Below are 18,280 nucleotides of genomic sequence, written 5' to 3' on the forward strand. Positions count from 1 at the left end.
GTGGCACGCACCACCTGAATTTTGACAACTGCATTTTTGGCTGAGATAGAAATGTCATCTGCTGGGGCTCAGAAGGCCAAGAGTCTGCTCTGTCCCTCAGGTGGACAGGCGTTGCATACTTGTCCATATTTTGGCATTCTCAGCATGTCACGTGCCACTGAGTGGAAATGGTTACCACTGAAGCATCATCGCTCATTTCCAAGGCATCCTATCGAGCATCTTAGGGAGGGATGTGTCCTCTCAGAGAAAGGCAAGGTGTTACAGTCAGTGTGTTGTTTGTGGTCGGCATGGGGTTGGTTGGATTTTTGAAAGAGAGATGCTTAAAAAAAAATCTTTCTCAGGAGTGTCATAAAACACAACGTGTAATTTAAAACCCATTTGGATAATTGACTGATTTGACAAGACGACAACCTTAGAATTTAACTATATATTAGAATCAAGGAGCGATATGATTGTGCACCGTCAGAACATAACACTTAGCTATTTTGATCGGTGTCTCATAAGGGACTGAAGTGAATATGCATACTTCCCCTAATGTTTCTGTAATTTAGATTTCTTTGTTTAGAGGCGTGATTGGGGAGTAATAAAGCTCCACAAAAACTCCATGAGCTGATTGACAAGCCTGTTTTCAAGGAAAAAAAAAAACTGCCGTGTGTAATATTTTATTTCATAGCAAAACATGTCAGTGTGTTTGGTTTTCATCTGACTGTCTTTTGAAATATTTGATCAGGTTTCTGCGGAACAAGAGAAAGAGCATGAGACTTTAAACCAGAAAAACGTCACAGACCCTCTCCCAGCCACAGACGTGAAGAAAAAAGTGGACGGGTACCAGGAGGTTGTGGCGAGGCCTCTGGGATCCAGAGCAGACCCAGAAAAGGACAGTGAGACAGACCAAGGCTCTCACAGCGAGAAGGAGGCCGAGGAGTCAGGAGAGAAGGCGCCTGCGCCTCTGCTTCCAGATGCTCCCCTGGCCCCTGAAAGGGACCCGGCCGCGAAGCTCGGAGCTGGCAAACAGCCCCTCACTCCTCCCAGCGCCCTGGTAGACTCAAAGCAAGAATCTAAACCCTGCTGTTTCACAGAGAGCCCTGAAAGCGACCTCCCCGAAGCCCCCTTTCCCAGCTTCCCCCCGACACAGCCCCCGGCGGCAAGCCAGAGTGAGGCGGACGAGGACAAACTCCCAGCCATGGCCGATTACATCGCCAACTGCACCGTGAAGGTGGACCAGCTGGGCAGCGACGACATCCACAACGCACTCAAGCAGACCCCGAAGGTCCTCGTGGTCCAGTCGTTCGACATGTTCAAGGACAAAGACCTGACGGGGCCGCTGAATGAGAACCATGGACTGAATTACACGCCCTTGCTGTACTCCAGGGGCAACCCGGGCATCATGTCCCCCCTGGCCAAGAAGAAGCTTCTGTCCCAAGTGAGTGGGGCCGGCCTCTCCAGCAGCTACCCCTACGGCTCCCCACCCCCCTTGATCAGCAAAAAGAAACTCATAGCCCGGGACGACCTGTGTTCCGGTTTGTCCCAGACCCACCACAGCCAAAGCACTGAGCACATGGCGGTGAGTCGGCCGTCGGTGATTCAGCACGTGCAGAGTTTCAAGGGCAAGCCCTCGGAGGAGAGGAAGAGCATCAATGACATTTTCAAGCACGACAAGCTGGGTCGTGCCGACGCCCACCGCTGCAGCTTCTCCAAGCATCATCACCTTAACTCCTTGGCTGACTCCTACATCCTGAAGCAAGAAATGCAGGAGGGCAAGGATAAACTCTTAGAGAAAAGGGCACTCCCCCACTCGCACATGCCCAGCTTCCTGGCAGACTTCTACTCCTCCCCTCACCTCCACAGCCTCTACAGACACACCGAGCACCACCTCCACAACGAGCAGCCGTCCAAGTACCCCTCCCGGGACATGTACAGGGAATCGGAAAACAATTCGTTTCCTTCCCACAAACACCAAGAGAAGCTCCATGTCAATTATCTCGCCTCCCTGCACCTGCAAGACAAGAAGGTGGCCGCGGCGGACGCCCCCACGGATGATCAGCCAACGGATCTGAGCCTTCCCAAGAATCCGCACAAACCCACCGGCAAGGTGCTGGGTCTGGCCCACTCGGCCCCAGGGCCCCAGGAGAGCAAAGGCATGCCCCAGTTCCACGTCATAAGCAGCCAGAGTCGAGACTGTCACCCGAAAGCCTGCCGGGTCTCGCCTATGACCATGTCGGCCCCCAAGAAGTACCCGGAGTCACTTTCGCGGTCCGGGAAGCCTCACCACGTGAGACTGGAGAATTTCCGAAAGATGGAAGGCATGGTCCACCCTATCCTGCACCGGAAGATGAGCCCTCAGAACATAGGCGCGGCGCGGCCCATCAAGCGCAGCCTGGAGGATTTGGACCTGGTGATTGCCGGGAAAAAAGCCCGGGCCGTGTCTCCGCTGGACCCGTCCAAGGAGGTCTCTGGGAAGGAGAAGGCCTCTGAGCAGGAGAGCGAAGGCAGCAAGGCAGCGTACGGTGGGCATTCGGGGGGCGGATCGGAGGGCCACAAGCTGCCCCTCTCCTCCCCGATCTTCCCAGGTTTGTATTCTGGGAGCCTGTGTAACTCGGGCCTCAACTCCAGGCTCCCAGCTGGGTATTCTCATTCTCTGCAGTACTTGAAAAACCAGACTGTGCTTTCTCCACTCATGCAGCCCCTGGCTTTCCACTCGCTTGTGATGCAAAGAGGCATTTTTACATCGCCCACAAATTCTCAGCAGCTCTACAGACACCTGGCTGCGGCCACGCCGGTAGGAAGTTCGTACGGGGACCTTTTGCACAACAGCATTTACCCTTTAGCTGCTATCAATCCTCAAGCTGCCTTCCCGTCTTCCCAGCTGTCGTCCGTACACCCCAGCACAAAACTGTAGGCCTGGCTCTGCCCTGCGTCCCAGGACGGCCTGGCTGCCGGAGCTGCACCCCTTTGCCCTGGGGCGGGCGGCTCATAGAGTTAGAAGTCAGTATTTCTTCTAATCTGGGGGTACGATGAGTCCCAGCCACAGAGGCCGAGATGGGAGGTGAAGATGCCTGAGTCTTCTGGGACAGCTCTGGCCTCGGCTGGTCAGTGTCGACCCCCCTCCCCCCTTGCTACTCGGATGCCCTGGCACCTCCGGATCATTCACTTTGCCTGTGGGTCTTCTGAAGGGGTTTATGTATATCCAGGAAGAACTGAGAGGGCCCGGTCTGAGTTTGGATGGTCAGGAAACAATCTGGGCTAAACCAAGGGGGCCGGCTTTTCAGAGGAAGGGGCAAGGAAGCTGGCAGAGCCATGCCAAGGGATGCCCCCCACTCTTTTCACAAAACTCTCCAAGGTTCAATCAATGCAATGTATAGTGAAACTTCAAGAGATCTTTCATTTTGACACTATTCAACAATCCAGAGAAGTAAACACTGTTAAATTGACTGTATATATTTGCTTCTTAAAACTACCCGGATCACTGTTTGCTCACCTAATTTATATACAGGTCGTTCCATTTTCTCCCGGTTCCTCCTTGTCCTTTTTTTTTTATTTTAATTAAACAGTACAGCTTTTGTTTGCAGGTCTTTTTGTTTTGTTTTGTTTTGTTTGTTTTAAAGGCTGACTGACTGTCCTCGGTGTTGATGTGTGTTTGTAATTTTGCCACATCTTATCATTTTGAGCAGCTTTGGGTGGTAAAGTTATTGTTTACAAATTGAAGCAACTGATTCTAGTGGAACAAATGAAAGAGAAGCAGCCGAGCACACAGTTGTGCAAAGAACGTTCCTTTGCCGACCCGCAACTTACGGATTTTGTTCCTCATAAATGGCATAGTTGAAAGAGCTTAGACACTGCTTACCCGGCCAAATGCTTTGCTTTGAAGTATTGGGTTATGTGAAAATATTGAGCATTGTACTTACCTTATCTAGGCTGTGAAACTGCCCTACATACCAGAGGAATCATAAAAACAAAACTTCGCTGGCAGCAGGCTGCTGAATAACAAGAGTCTAGAGGACATATTTGTGGGCTGCACAGATATCTTAGGAATTTCAGAAATTAGAACAGGAGCCAAACTGATTGACATTGGTGTTGGCCCTGATCCCTTTAAATGGCCTGGGAAAGGGGGCTGGGAAGAGGGTACAGCTCGGCTGTCCAGCAGAGAAGGAGCAGCTGAGGGCCTGGCAGCCTTGGAGCTTTGCTGGGTGGCCACAGTGTCTCCATCAACTTGATTTCTTGTCATTCCCAAGAAGAATCTCCCAGGCCACTTCTTTGGGGATAACTGGCATACTAGGCTATCCGTTTCAAAAGGAAGTCATCCTCTTTGGGATTATGAGCCTGAGCGGTGAGTGTGTCCATGCACACAGGGTGGTTTGGCTCATGTTTTTAATCACCTGAAAATATTGTCCGCATTATGATTTCTTTTGTTGTTGGAAATCAATGGTCAGGCTGTTGAAGCAGCTGGAAGGTGTGGAGAATGTCTACAGTCGTTCTTCCACTCTATACCATTTGCTGCCAAGGTGTAATATCAAAGTGGATGCATTTTCTAGGTGTCTCAAAAATCGACCAACACAGAGAGTGGATTTTGTTCCCAAGTCCCATCCCTGCTGAAGGTTGCTTTAATGAACTCCCCGGCCCACCGTTCCCATCCCCCAACACTACTAGTAGGCTTTAGGACCATAGTTAACCAAGTCTTTTACCTCTGAGATATTTAATTCTACAAAAACTGATGACAATTTTCAACTTCTAAATAGGTAACTCACTGCAAAGTACTCTAAACTGGTAACAATGAAACTGCGGCTCTTACACAAAGCCATGCATGTCGTGCATTTGTATTGAAATGTCTCCATGATATGAAGCCAAATATTCCATGTAACATATTTAATATCCAAAGTTGGAAACAAAAGAATGTAGAGATCCAGTGTTAAGAGTTCCATTTGCTTCAATTAATTATTTACCTTCCTGTGGAATAATATATATATATATATATATTTAATAGAACCATAGATAGACTAGTAGAATTTAGATTATAAATGTGTGAGTGCAGATTATCCTGCTATTGCACAAGATAGAGGGGGTGGAAAAAAAAAATCTCAATTCCAGCAGGCAAAATGCTGGCCAGGACACACAGAAGAAAGTTGCACTAGACTGAATGGTCATAGAACCAGAGGACATGGACAGGAAACAAAACTCCTGTGCTTCTGCAGCAGACATGGGCTAGATGGTACTACATGGTTTCTATGAGTTTGTTTCTCAAAAAAAAAAAAAAAAAAAAAAAAGGGGGGTGTCTGTTCCCCAGTGGAGCTCACCTATTCATTTGGAAGATGGGGCATTTGTTTTCCTCACTGCCATGATTTTAGTCTGTTTCATCATGTTGGAATTTGATCACACCATTTTCAAACAATGTTAACATAGTGCAGCTTTTGTTTTTCTCATCTCTTCTGAGAGAAGACTCACTGTTTCTGTCTGAGGGAGCTCATACCCTCAGCAAAACATCAGGACAAATAAAGAGAAACGGGTATACGTCCCGGACAGAAGCAGTGTGTTATTTGTTTTAAAACTCTGAACAGAGATCTTGGAAATCTTTCAAAAAGACCATTGAATTCTTCATTGGCTGAGAACTACGTTTTAAAAAGTCTTAAATAGGGCTTTGTTTGCATTGTTTGAGTTCAAGGGGCCTTATTATTGAATGGAATTGCACAAGCCTTTCTTTGTGCAATCAAACCATTGTTATTGGTTGTTCTGTAAAGGAAACTGTAGAATCTAATTGGCAATGGGGTCATAAATCTATTTACTGAGTGTGGCTTCCAAGAAATGTTGCAATTCCAAATGCACTAAGACCATGATTTATTGGAGATTTGGAGATTCCAAAAAATAGTTTTTGAAAAAACTTTTCATGCAACTTCTGATTTAACTTTTGGCAACTCAACATTAAAAAAAAAATAGAGCCCAACCGAGTTTCAGAATTAAGAATTCTGCTAATAAGTGATTTGAACTTGTAATATTTGCCACAGGACTGACTTATTTATCGACTAGCTAGATGCTATTAAGTTCACTTGTTTATCAGGGCATATACAAAGGGTTTGTTAAAACTCAGTGTTGACTTTACGACTTTCTGACCTGGTGCATGAATTCCCAAGTACTGTATTTCACTGTGTTGGTGTGTCTGATGGAAATTTCGAGGTGGTCCCACAAAAATATTTTATGTAGTGTGCCTTCAAAGAGAACCATTTATTTCTCTTCACTTGTTGTCCCACAGAGTCACATTTGGTGGTGGTCAGCCAAGTCCCATCTGGTCTGGTTTTACTCTTGTCCCAATTTCAAAGAGAAATGGGAGTGATTTTGCCCTGGTGAGACCCACACCATTGCAATGATTACCTTGAGCACTTAAACTCCAGTGTTGGCTGTTGATGTATTTGATATTCTGCTTGTCTCCCCATGGTTGAAATATGTCTGAAGAACAGCAGCATAATCTCTTGGCTGTTTATAATTTTTTAAAGGTTCCTGTGTTGTAAATATTGTATACTTTTGGTGATTCCAGCTCTGTAACCTCTATGCTCTGTAAGGTGATTTTTTTGTATATAGCAACATGGCCCAGTGATATTATATAGTTTCCCAATGGAGAGGTTATTGAGTAACCTTTGCATTAGTTTAAACACTACCAGAAGAATGCTGAGCCAACTATAAACACTCAATTTTGTATGTTTTCCAAATTGTACTTATTACTGCTTTTGATACTGTATTACGTGCCAATAGTTTCCCAATCACATAGCAGGCAAGAGATATTTTGTACTTTTTGATCCACTGTAATATTTAATAAAAAATGTTACTATCTGTTTCTTTTTGGGTGTGAGTAGTCTGTCACTTCTTCCTGAGGAGCCCTGTGCCCTCTTCAATGGTCTTGCCATCCCATGCTCACTAAATTGGATTATAGGGGTGATGAGTTTCATTGAGAACCTACTGCATGCTCAACTTGCATACATTATCTCTTATCTTCATAACTTTAGGTATGGCTATGCCCATTTCAGTGATGAGAAAACAAAAGTCTAGGAGAGGTAGATCCACCTGCCCAAGACCATCTGGCTAACAAATGACAGAGCCATGATTTGAATCCAGAGCTCATAAGTCTGAACATTTCCTTTATTTACCTGATTTTCTGCTAGCAAGTCACGAAAGTTGATATTTATTTGGCAGCAAACATTTACTTGTGCCTTAACTGCCAAGCCTAGTGCCCGGAGCTCTAAATACAGTGGTAAGTAAAAGATATTGTCACTAGAGCTTATAAATCTCAGAGGAAAGAGAGTTAATCAGACAGTCACCCCCATACATACAAAACCTCAACATGACCCACTTCTGGGGGAGAGTAGATATTGAGTGAAGTGACACATGAAGAGGAAATGGCGACTAAAATGATCCATGAAAGAGGGGTAAGAATTCACTAAGCCACAGAGAATTGGAAGAAGAGTAATTCAAGCACAGACTACTACATGTGCAAAGGGTCTGGGGCAGGAACAAGTTTGATATTACAGGACCGGGGAAGGGTAGGGAGCCAGTGTGGCATAATTACAGTGTTGAAGGAATGAGGTTAGGTGAGGTTAGAGAGTGTAGCAGGCACCAGCCAGGTAGGTTTCCTACAGACTACCCTAAGCACTTTTATCTTTATCCTAACCAAGATGATTTAGCCAGGGAGGAGGCACTTCAAATTTCTCTCTTTCAAGATTATTCCCTGGCTGCTGTGTGTCGGTAGGCTGAGAACAATCTAACATCAAAGCGGTGGTCTTTTCAGTTAGGGTGGTGGAATGGGAGAGTGGACACATTTCAGAGGAACTTAGAAGGAAGACTGAACCAGACTTGATGATGGAATAAATGGGACGATAAGCTGGGAAGCGAGACAACTTGGGAAAGGTTGAAAATCTACAAAAATACTTTGCATATTCTGAGGTCTGTGTCTTTTAATCATAGACCTGGCGGTGATGGACCAAGATTTCTGATCTTTGCTTCCCTTGATCTTCTGCCTCCAGGTTTCCCCCTGGCTTTGCTCAGCTTCTGGTTCTTTGAAACAATGCATTCACCAAATAGTGCCCTGTTTACTCCCTTTTAATGAGTCCCAGAGATGAGGGACAGGAGATTGGGGCAAAAAAAGTCTCCATACTTTAGAATGGAAAAATACCCATATATTTTGATAAGACATGAGGTCCTTTTTCTCATCTTGATTGACTTCCTGGAGGACACTGCCCACCCCTCTCAGGTCAAAAGGAGCTGCAACCATGTTAGGAGTCTCACCCTCTTGTTGCTGACTGGCACCACATTGTAATCCAGCATTCAGAAGCACAAGTGAGGGCCAGGGAACCCTTGCCCCGCCATTCCCTGGCTCTCACTCTGATTCATGTGTATTTTACCATTTCATGTGAATCACTAGGAATACATCAAAAGCAAATCCTCCCATCTGTGACACATGCAGCATTTGTCGATCTGATACTTGATTCCTGCACAACAGGAAACATCATGATAAGTTATCTATTTTTACCAGGGCTGGCTGGGAAATACTGCTGGGAAGGGCATGCTTTAGCTAAAGATGTCACTCATAGAGCAAAAGCAATGAAAATGCCCAATGATGGATTCTAGGAAAGTGGCCAAAGTGGACAAATGTTTCAGGACTGATAGTGGCCAGGAAATAGGTGATTATTTATGCCAATGGGTACGTTAAGTGGCAGAAGGTAACGGTGGGGTAAGAGGTAACCTCTAGCCAAGAATAATGTGAAAGAAACGTAGCCTTCAAGACTGGCCTAGCGAATCTAGTTAATCACACTCATTCGGGCTTCACTAATTCAGGATTCCTGAATTTTGGAAACTCCAGGATAATTCCAGGATAAACAACTTTCCAAAGTATTTGTCTTACCTGCTTAAAAGAACAAGCCATTTCTCATCAAGCCAGCCATAACCATAAACATTCAGACAGCCTAATAAGAACAAAGGGATCTGTTCCCTGAGGTTCCAATATAAGAACCACTACTACTTGAATTAGTGTTGAAACTCCCTCCAAAACAGAGCTGTCCGATGGGGACTTCCACAGATGGTGGAAATGTTCTACAGTTCAAAGTTGTCCAGTATTGTAATGAACAGCCCAGGGGGCTACTGAGTCCTTGGACTGTGCCTTGGAGCTGACTCTTTAATTCTATTTAATATCTATTTACTTAAATAGCCATCTATACTATACAGCCATTACTATATTGGACAACACAGCTCTAGAAAGTCCAAATGACCAATGTGTGCATAGGGACTGACAGAGTTACAGGTAGGTCAATATCTACACGTAAACTTTAAAGCATACAGCAGTTTTCCTCTTCTTGGAAAAACTTTCTTGATCTTTTAGGAGTAACAATGGATTTAAGATTTTTCCACTCGGATTTACACCTCATATGCATGGAAATACGTACTAAAGGAACAAATAAATCATTGAGCAACCTTTAAGAAAAGTCTACAATTATGACATTTTGTAATCCGGCCCTGCCTTTTATGTTAAATCTGATTGTGTGAGGCTGGAATGCAACTTCCAGAAACTCTGTGAAATGTTACATGTGGCCATGTCCAAGCCACCCTACTTCATTCCATGGTAATTCCACCTGTTTCTATGAAGACCGTGAGAATGTTCAACACAAGGGAGACAACCAGGTGAGGAGACGAGCAGCATGGGCAATCCACAACAAACATGTTTTCAGTGTCTTACTCCTAGTTCTCAAACCTGTCTGTAACTATTTCTCTTGTGCAAATTTATGTAGATAATAACAATAACTAATAACACCAACTGGCAACTCCATCCATGCCAGATACCATTTAAATTGGTTTTTTGTTTTCATCCATTTGATTCTAATGACATCCTACATTATAGATACTGTTGTTGTTCCTGCTTTGCAGTTGGGGAAAACGAGGCACAAGGGAGGCTTTGTGACCAGTCCAAATGAGCAGTGCCTGCCCTAGAGTATCAAAGGACTTTTCCTTCAGCTCCTCCTGCTGTGTGCAGCTTCCCTCCTTCGTCCCCTCCTCAGTCCTGAAATTTAAGAGATCAGCCAAAAATGTTGAACTGCAACATCTTCAGATTGTTTGTAAATTAATGAGGCAAAAAAAGAAAAGATGCCAATAAAAAGTCATTAGGAAAGAAAAATTGTTATAGTTGTCTTTTTTGTTGTTGTTGTTACTCAACAATAGAATTAAGTTTAAAGATTGGAAACTGGAAGAAAGAAGCTGTTTTCTAGACAAAATGTAAATTTAAAAATTTTCCCACAAAGAAAGGTAAAGCTCACAAAATAATTAAAGTTTTTAAGTGTCCGATTAGTACTTAAAAACAATGCAGCCTTGGGGCTGGTGCTGTGGCTTAGCAGGTAAAGCTGCCGCCTGTAGTGCTGACATCCCATATGGGTACTGGTTCAAGACCTGGCTGCTCCACTTCCGATCCAGCTCTCTGCTACGGTCTGGGAAAGCAGTAGAGGATGGCTCAGGTCCTTGGGCCCCTGCACCAACGTGGGAGACCCGGAAGAAGGTCCTGGTTTCTGGCTTCGGATCAGCTCAGCTCCAGCCTTTGCGGCCATTTGGGGAGTGAACCAGCACATGGAAGATCGATATCTCTCCCTCTCTCTCTTTCTCTGCCACTGGCTCTTTGTAACTCAGCCTTTCAAATAAATAAATAAATCATTAAAAAAAAGTCTGCAGTAGTCAAAAATTTCCCCACCAAAAATCTCCCCAGCCAGATGGTCTTAGGAGCTGTTTCGGAGAATTGAAAAAGAGGAAAGAAAGGTTCCCCAGTTCTTTTTATGGTTTTACTTTTACCTCATTACTGAAAATTCAAAACAGTAAAAAAAAGAAAAAATATAGACTAATCTAACTTTTTTACTATTATTATTATTTATTTGAAAGTCAGAGTTACACAGAGAGAGAAAGAGAGGCAGAGAGCGAGAGGTCTTCCATCCACTGGGTCACTCCCCAGATGGCCACAACGGCCAGAGCTGCGCCGATCCGAAGCCAGGAGCCAAGAGCTTCTTCTGGGTCTCCCGCGTGGGTGCAGGGCCATCCTCCACTGCCCTCCCGGGCCACAGCAGAGAGCTGGAATGGAAGAGGAGCAACCGGGACAGAACCGGCACCCATATGGGATGCTGGCGCTTCAGGCCAGGGCTTTACGCTATTGCTCCACAGCACCGGCCTCAACCAATCTAACTTTTAAACCAGGTGTATAAATAGTAAGTAAAGTACTAGTAAATTATAAAAGTATATGTATTTAACACAGTATTTAACACAGATATTTATACATACATGTTCATACATATACTAAAATAACATATATATTTGAAATATACAAAAATAATATTGTATACTGACCAAGAAGAGTTTATTCTAGAAATATAAATATGGTGAATATTAAAAATTCTACTAATGAAATCACATGTGAAAGCTATCTGGAAAAAAAAAATTGGATCCATACCTGAAACAAAACACAAATGAATCCCAAATGGATTACAGATTTAAATATATAAAATCAAACCATGAAAAAATGTTGAAGAAAACACCGGAGAAGTTGTTTATAACCTTGAAACTGGAAAAGCAATTCTAACCACAAATCAAAACTTAGAAATTATAAAAAGTTGATAATTTATTTACACGAAAGTAACATTTCTATAGGCCGAAAATATAAATTTACTTTGGGAATAAATATTTGCAATTACTATCACAAAGAGCTCATCTCTCTAAAATATAAAGAGCTCCTAGAAATCAGAAAAAATGGGCAAAGATAGTAAGATATAAATAAATATATATAAAAAAAAGACATAAATAAATATAAAGATATAAATAAATAAAATATGCACACCTTTTAAAAAATTTGAAAGGTAGAAAGAGGCCAGCGCCGCGGCTCACTAGGCTAATCCTCCGCCTAGCAGCGCCGGCACACCGGGTTCTAGTCCCGGTCGGGGCGCCGGATTCTGTCCCGGTTGCCCCTCTTCCAGGCCAGCTCCCTGCTGTGGCCAGGGAGTGCAGTGGAGGATGGCCCAAGTGCTTGGGCCCTGCACCCCATGGGCGACCAGGAGAAGCACCTGGCTCCTGCCTTCGGATCAGTGCGGTGCGCCGGCCGCAGCGGCCATTGGAGGGTAAAACAACGGCAAAAGGAAGACCTTTCTCTCTGTCTCTCTCTCTCACTGTCCACTCTGCCTGTCAAAAAAAAAAAAAAAAAGAAAGAAAGAAAGGTAGAAAGAGAGACAGTGAGAGAGACAGAGACTGAGAGCTTCCATCCTCTAGTTCATTCCCCAAATGGTCACAACAGCTAGAGCTGGGCCAGGCCAAAGCCAAGAGCCCAGAACTCAATCTAAGTCTTTACAATGGGTAGCAGGGACTCACGTGCCTGCGCCTTCATCTGCTGCCCCTTGGGGTGCACAGGAAGCAGGAAGCTGGAGTCAGAAGTGGAGCCAGGGCTCAACCCCAGGCACTGTGATATGGGATACAGCCGTCTTAATCACCGCACAAAACACTCTTCCCATAATGTACGTATTTTAAGTGTACAGTTCAATGGATTTTGATGAATGTTACACAACCATGGAACCATGACCAAGAACAAAACACTGTACACTTCCATTATAGCACAAGGTTTCCTCGTTACATTTTTTCAGTCAATTGGCCCATTGTGACGCAAAAGTCAATAACTATTCTGATTTCTGTCATCAGAGGTTTGCTTTGCTTATTTTTAGCATTCTTTTAAAAATTGAGAGCATGATGTTTCTTTGCAGTGTAATGTCACAGAAGTAGGAAATAAAAGATGGGGAGTTTGGAAAGGAAGAAACAAAATTGACATTTTCCACAAGTAATGTGATTATTCATTGGAAAATTTAAGATAATCTACAGGTAAATTATTAAAATGAACATGAGAGCTCAGCACATTTGTGGAATATAAGATTAAAATACCAAAGTCTGTAACATTTTTATCTAGCAGCAGCAATAGAAATGATACTTTAAAAAAGTTTCCATTCATGAAAGTAATAAAACCAAAATGTACCTATGAATAAATCTAATAAAATAATTTTGGAAAGCGATTTGGCAAAACCCAGTAAGGCTGCAGATGTGCCTACTGCCTGCTATAGACTCAGCAGGAATGTTTCCAGGTATATTCTGAGAACACTCACACTTGTGTTGGGAGTAAGAGGATGCTTGCTGCTGGCTTTATTCTCATCACACGCAGCAATGCAGACACAAAACAACGCGCATGTTCATCGATGCAGAATGGTTGTCTAGGTCAATGGAATACTAGGCAGGAACTGAAACATCAACAGGTTAATGCTAAGTATGAAAACATGTTATAAAAAGGTTCAGTACAATACTTAATTATTAAAAACATTCACTAAGGTACATAAAGGCAGCACACCAAACAGTTATTTCCAGAAGAGAGGAAGGAGAATCTGACTGGGGAGGAGGTGGCCTTTCACTGTAATATTTTATTTCTTTTACAATCTGGAGCAAAATGGCAAACTGTTAATATTTATTGAATTTAGATGGAAAGAATATAATGGCAGATTATGAAATATTTTCATATATTTGAAATTGTTCTTACTTTATAAAGCAGACTAATTGATTTGTTGTGCTGCACATGGATTAAGGACAAGCCTCAGTTAACTCATCTGTGACGTGGGTGTTAATAACCCCTGCCTGGTCTCCTCTCGGTGGTGTTGTCACATAAAAACATTCAATCAGCAGCAAAGTTGCGCGCAGCTAACGTTATTGTTGCTGATGTTTGGGATTGCTGCCCTGCACAACTGCAGGAGGCACCATTCACACAGAAAGTGTCAAGTCCCTACTGTATGTCAGCGGCTTGCAAAGAACTTCAAGAGCATTAGCCCATGTCATTCTCACAAAATCCTCTAGTGATAGGTACTGCACTGTTATTATCCTCACTTCACAGCAAGTAAAAGCAGACTAAGTGCACCGCCAACCCCGCCCCCACCTGGGGAAGTGGGTGGGAAAGACCAAGTTTGACCCCAGTGAATCTTATTCCAAAATCTCTGCTCACGATCACTATGAGACAGCTCACCGCACGGGCTCCTGGGTGTTCACACCAAGATGCGTCCACCTGTGTTAACAGGACTTGGACTACTCTCCATCCTTCAGACTCACCTGCCGTCTACCTGCAGGGCTGGTGGGACTTATTCCTAGCTGCCTAATGCAGACAAGGACGAGGACTTGATTCCTGGAGTTTCTCTCTTTTTTTTTTAATGTTCAGTAGGGTTTTATTTATTGTCAACAATTATTTACTAAAATCAAATCGACGTTAAATTTTTTTTTCTTTTTTGACAGGCAGAGTGGACAGTGAGAGAGAGAGAGACAGAGAGAAAGGTCTTCCTTTGCCGTTGGTTCACCCTCCAATGGCCGCCACGGCTGGTGGGCCGCGCTGATCCGAAGGCAGGAGCCAGGTACTTATCCTAGTCTCCCATGGGGTGCAGGGCCCAAGCACTTGGGCCATCCTCCACTGCACTCCCGGGCCACAGCAGAGAGCTGGCCTGGAAGAGGGGCAACCGGACGGAATCCGGTGCCCCGACCGAGACTAGAACCCGGTATGCCGGCGCCGCAAGGCAAAGGATTAGCCTATTGAGCCACGGCGCCGGCCTTTTTTTTTTTTTTTTGACAGGCAAAGTGGACAGTGAGAGACAGAGACAAGAGAAAGGTCTTCCTTTGCCGTTGGTTCACCCCCCAATGGCCTCTGCGGCTGGCGCACCACGCTGATCCGATGACAGGAGCCAGATGCTTCTCCTGGTCTCCCATGGGGTGCAGGGCCCAAGCACTTGGGCCATCCTCCACTGCACTCCCGGGCCACAGCAGGGAGCTGGCCTGGAAGAGGGGCAACCGGGACAGAATCTGGCGCCTCGACCAGGACTAGAACCCGGTATGCCGGCGCCGCAAGGTGGAGGATTAGCCTAGTGAGCCGTGGTGCTGGCCAATGTTAAATTTGTAAGTGAAGTGCAGTATAAAAGATCTTAAAACATTTAATTCTATTTATAGATAGTGTTACAGGTGAAATGGCAGCAGAGAAAAGATTACCTCTGTGCTTTGTCTCACATAGAAGAATTTCCAAGCAAACAAGGCGGAGAGAAAGCAAGAAGTATTTAACAGCAAGATTTATTTAAGTCAGAGATCTCCTGGCCAGGAGGAAGCTCCAAGAGAGGTAAAACCCAAAGGGGCTGGTGGTACTGGGTTTTTAAGCACAATCTTGGGGAAGAAACTGTCAATCAGTACAAAGCAGGGACAAACCATCAAAAGATCTGATTTGTAACCTTTTTACCCTGTCTGGCTTGCCATCAGAAGTTTGGGGTACCTAATTTGTTTTACAGTAGACTGGGAGCTCAGAAGAGTGGAGTCACCAATCCCTTGCTATGCTCATGATAAGGTTGGAGGCTCCCAAGGAGTGGGGCAGGAGCTTGGCCTTTCTAAAGATAACTTTTGGAAGAAAAAAAACATTTTGCACCCTAAGTTTCCACTGGGACCAACCTGTCTGCCTATTAATCTAACGCCTCTCATTCCCTTCCCCAGAAGAAAAGACCCTAACTTGTATTAGCAGATATGGGACGACAGCCACTCTGGCTTCTTCAAGCCGAGTAGGGGTGGAGTAGGGAACAGAAATCAAGGCAGAGTTCCAGAAGGAGGTGGCCCCTTGAGGGGGACACGTGCCAGCTTGCAGAAACTGCTTCCATCTGAGGTTCCACATGCATGGCCATCTAGAATTCCACTGTTTCAAGTCTTCAGGTCCTGTAATAGTGACTCTGTCCTTTGTTTTAGACTCTGTTTTATCTGCTTGTTAGATTCATTTTCTCCTGGAGTTTCATTGCAAGGGCACATAAGCCCCAGAGAGTGGGTTACTTTGCATCTTAGCCCTACCCTTCCCACCTCTTAGTAGCAGGCCAGCCCTTGACTTCAAAGCAGGTGGGGCTGGGAAGGCACTATTAGAGCCAGGCCTGGGTTGAGGAGGCATACCATTGTTTGCTTTTGCGGGCTAACTTTGCAGTTTTCAAGAACATGACTAGAAGGACTTCCAAGCTAGGCTTTTCATCCAGGTAGGAAAAGGGCCCTGCTCTGCATGGGGCAACAAATAGGCCTGTTCAGAGGGGAGGACCAGGAGGAGGGGGTTTGCAGCCTTCCTCCCAAGAAACTGAGGCTGCAAAGGAATGGGTCTTGCTTGCATGAGCAAGGAGAATTCACTTACAGTTCTTACTCTAAATTGTATGTGCACATGAGTTGCATGTATATGTATGCCTGAGTGTGTGCTTTATATCATTCATAGAAAATGGAATTAAAAGGTAAGTGTATTGGTGTTGGAGCTGTGGTGCAGTGGATTAAGCAATAGACTGTGATGAAAGCATCCTATGCACGCTGGTTCAAGTCCCAGCTGTTCCACTTCCTATCCAGCTCTCTGCTAATATACCTGGGAAATCAGAAGATGGCCAAGAAGTACTTGGGCCCCTGCCACTCACATGGGAGACCCAGATGCAGTTCCTGGATCCTAGCTTTGGCCTGGCCCAGCCCCAATCATCATGGCTATTTGGGAAGTGAACCAACGAATGAAAGATCTTCCTTTCCCTCTCTTTGTAACTCTGCCTTTCAAATAAGCAAAAGAAAAAAAAAATAAAAGAAATCCATGCATAGTCTTTCCATAATGCATTTTCATAATATATATTTTCCATGAACTTTTTGAAGATTTTGTGTATGTATGATTTCAAAATGTTTATGAACCAAAATAAACTTAGCTTTTAAATTCCATTTTCTCTGAACTTTTTGAAGTGTTCTTATATACACCCTGAACTGCTGAATGTTACCACTTGGAGCAACCCTCTGAAGTTATGTTATTAAGCCTTCTTGATAGATAGGAAAAAGCTGAAGCTTAAAGAGGCTGACTGCCTTGTCAAGCATTATCTGGAGCATTTAGGGCCAAGCTGGAATTCAGTCATCTCAGTCCATAATCTCTTCTATTTCACAGAGTCCCCCAAAGGAAGGATAACTTGCTATATAGAAGAAGAATGTCCTACTGGCTCCTTTAGACCTTGAGCAGTGAGTGGGACCCTTCCCCTGATCCCCCACTTGGAACACAGTGCCAAATTCCTGAGGGCGCTACATCCATGTGTGCACACTAAAAAATATTCTGGGAGTAAGCAAAGCTTGATTTAATGCAGGATATTCTACAGAGGGCAAACTACGTGGGAATTTGGGAATCTTCTTAAATCAGTTACTAGCTCAGGTCTAGAGAATCAGTGCTTGGAAATGAAAACTGGGCTTTTGGAATGCTGAGTCTATGACCTGTAATAGTAATAACTGTGGATCCTTTGCTGTAGTACAAATAAGGCACCAAGTGCTTCATACGCATTATTTTATGTTTCCATTAGAACCCCTTAAAGGGGCTGGCATTGTGGTGCAGTGGGTTAAGCCACTGCCTGCCAATGCTGGCATCCCATGTGAGTGAAGGTGGAAGTTCCAGGTGCTCCATTTCTGATCCAGCTCCCTGCTAATGTGCCTGAGAGAGCCGCAGAAGATGGTCTGGGTGTTTGGGTTCCTGCCACCCACACAGCAGACACAGATGGAGTTCCAGGCTCCTGGCTTTGGCCTGGCCCGGCCTGGCCCAGGCTGTTGCCATTTGGGATTTGGGGAGTGAACCAGTAGATGGAAAATCTCTCTTTCCCTCTCTTTCTCTCTCTGTCGCTCTCCCACTCCTCCCACCCCGTGTGTGTGTGTGTGTGTATGTGTGTCTCCCCCTGGGGGTGTGTGTGTGTGTGTGTCCCCCTCTCTCTGTAACTCTGCCTTCCAAATTAATTAATTTTTTAAAAATTCCTTATAGATGAGGAAACTTAGCCTTGGAAAGTCTAAACAACTTGCCCAACTAGTGTCAGCCCCGCGATTTTGAACACAAGACACAGCATCACACATCCAGCCTCTGCCCTGGACTGAATTACACCGGCCCTGCCAGCCCTCTGCTGTGGGTGGGGTGAGGCCTGCACACGGTCCTCTGGGGCTCTCTCCATCCCTCCCCCTGATTTTTTTCCAATGTCTCTGAGTCTATCATCCAAACTTTGGGAAGTCCATTTTAACTGATGAAATCCTCCGGCCATATTGCCACACCGCTGTGTGTGGTCTGTCTTGTGCTGGGTCGTTTCCTGTGCTGGCTGTAGCCCCACCCCCTAGAGATTCCTGTCAGTACCTTGGCACATGGGGTGACCTAGAGGAACCCACAGAAAAGTGAGAATGATTAAATGTGTGCACGTATTTCAAAGTAGAGTATGTTGAACCC

At 44.7% G+C, this 18,280-nt stretch overlaps 1 protein-coding gene across 3 annotated transcripts in view; it reads left to right on the forward strand.

Annotated features, from left to right (window-relative positions):
- Nucleotides 1-6,822, forward strand: part of ARID5B (AT-rich interaction domain 5B) — a 182,231-nt gene extending 175,409 nt beyond the window's left edge. For all 3 annotated transcript variants that reach the window (XM_002718470.6, XM_070057697.2, XM_008270095.5), the window contains one exon: nucleotides 731-6,822. In XM_002718470.6, coding sequence (XP_002718516.2) covers nucleotides 731-2,899 — 2,169 coding nt within the window. In that variant the 3' untranslated portion in view covers nucleotides 2,900-6,822. The remainder of the gene's footprint in view (nucleotides 1-730) is intronic.
- The last annotated feature ends 11,458 nt before the right edge of the window (nucleotides 6,823-18,280 follow it).

This window comes from Oryctolagus cuniculus, chromosome 15 (genome assembly GCF_051225735.1).
Source record: "Oryctolagus cuniculus isolate XC-2025 breed Fujian yellow rabbit chromosome 15, ASM5122573v1, whole genome shotgun sequence".
NCBI lineage: Eukaryota > Metazoa > Chordata > Mammalia > Lagomorpha > Leporidae > Oryctolagus > Oryctolagus cuniculus.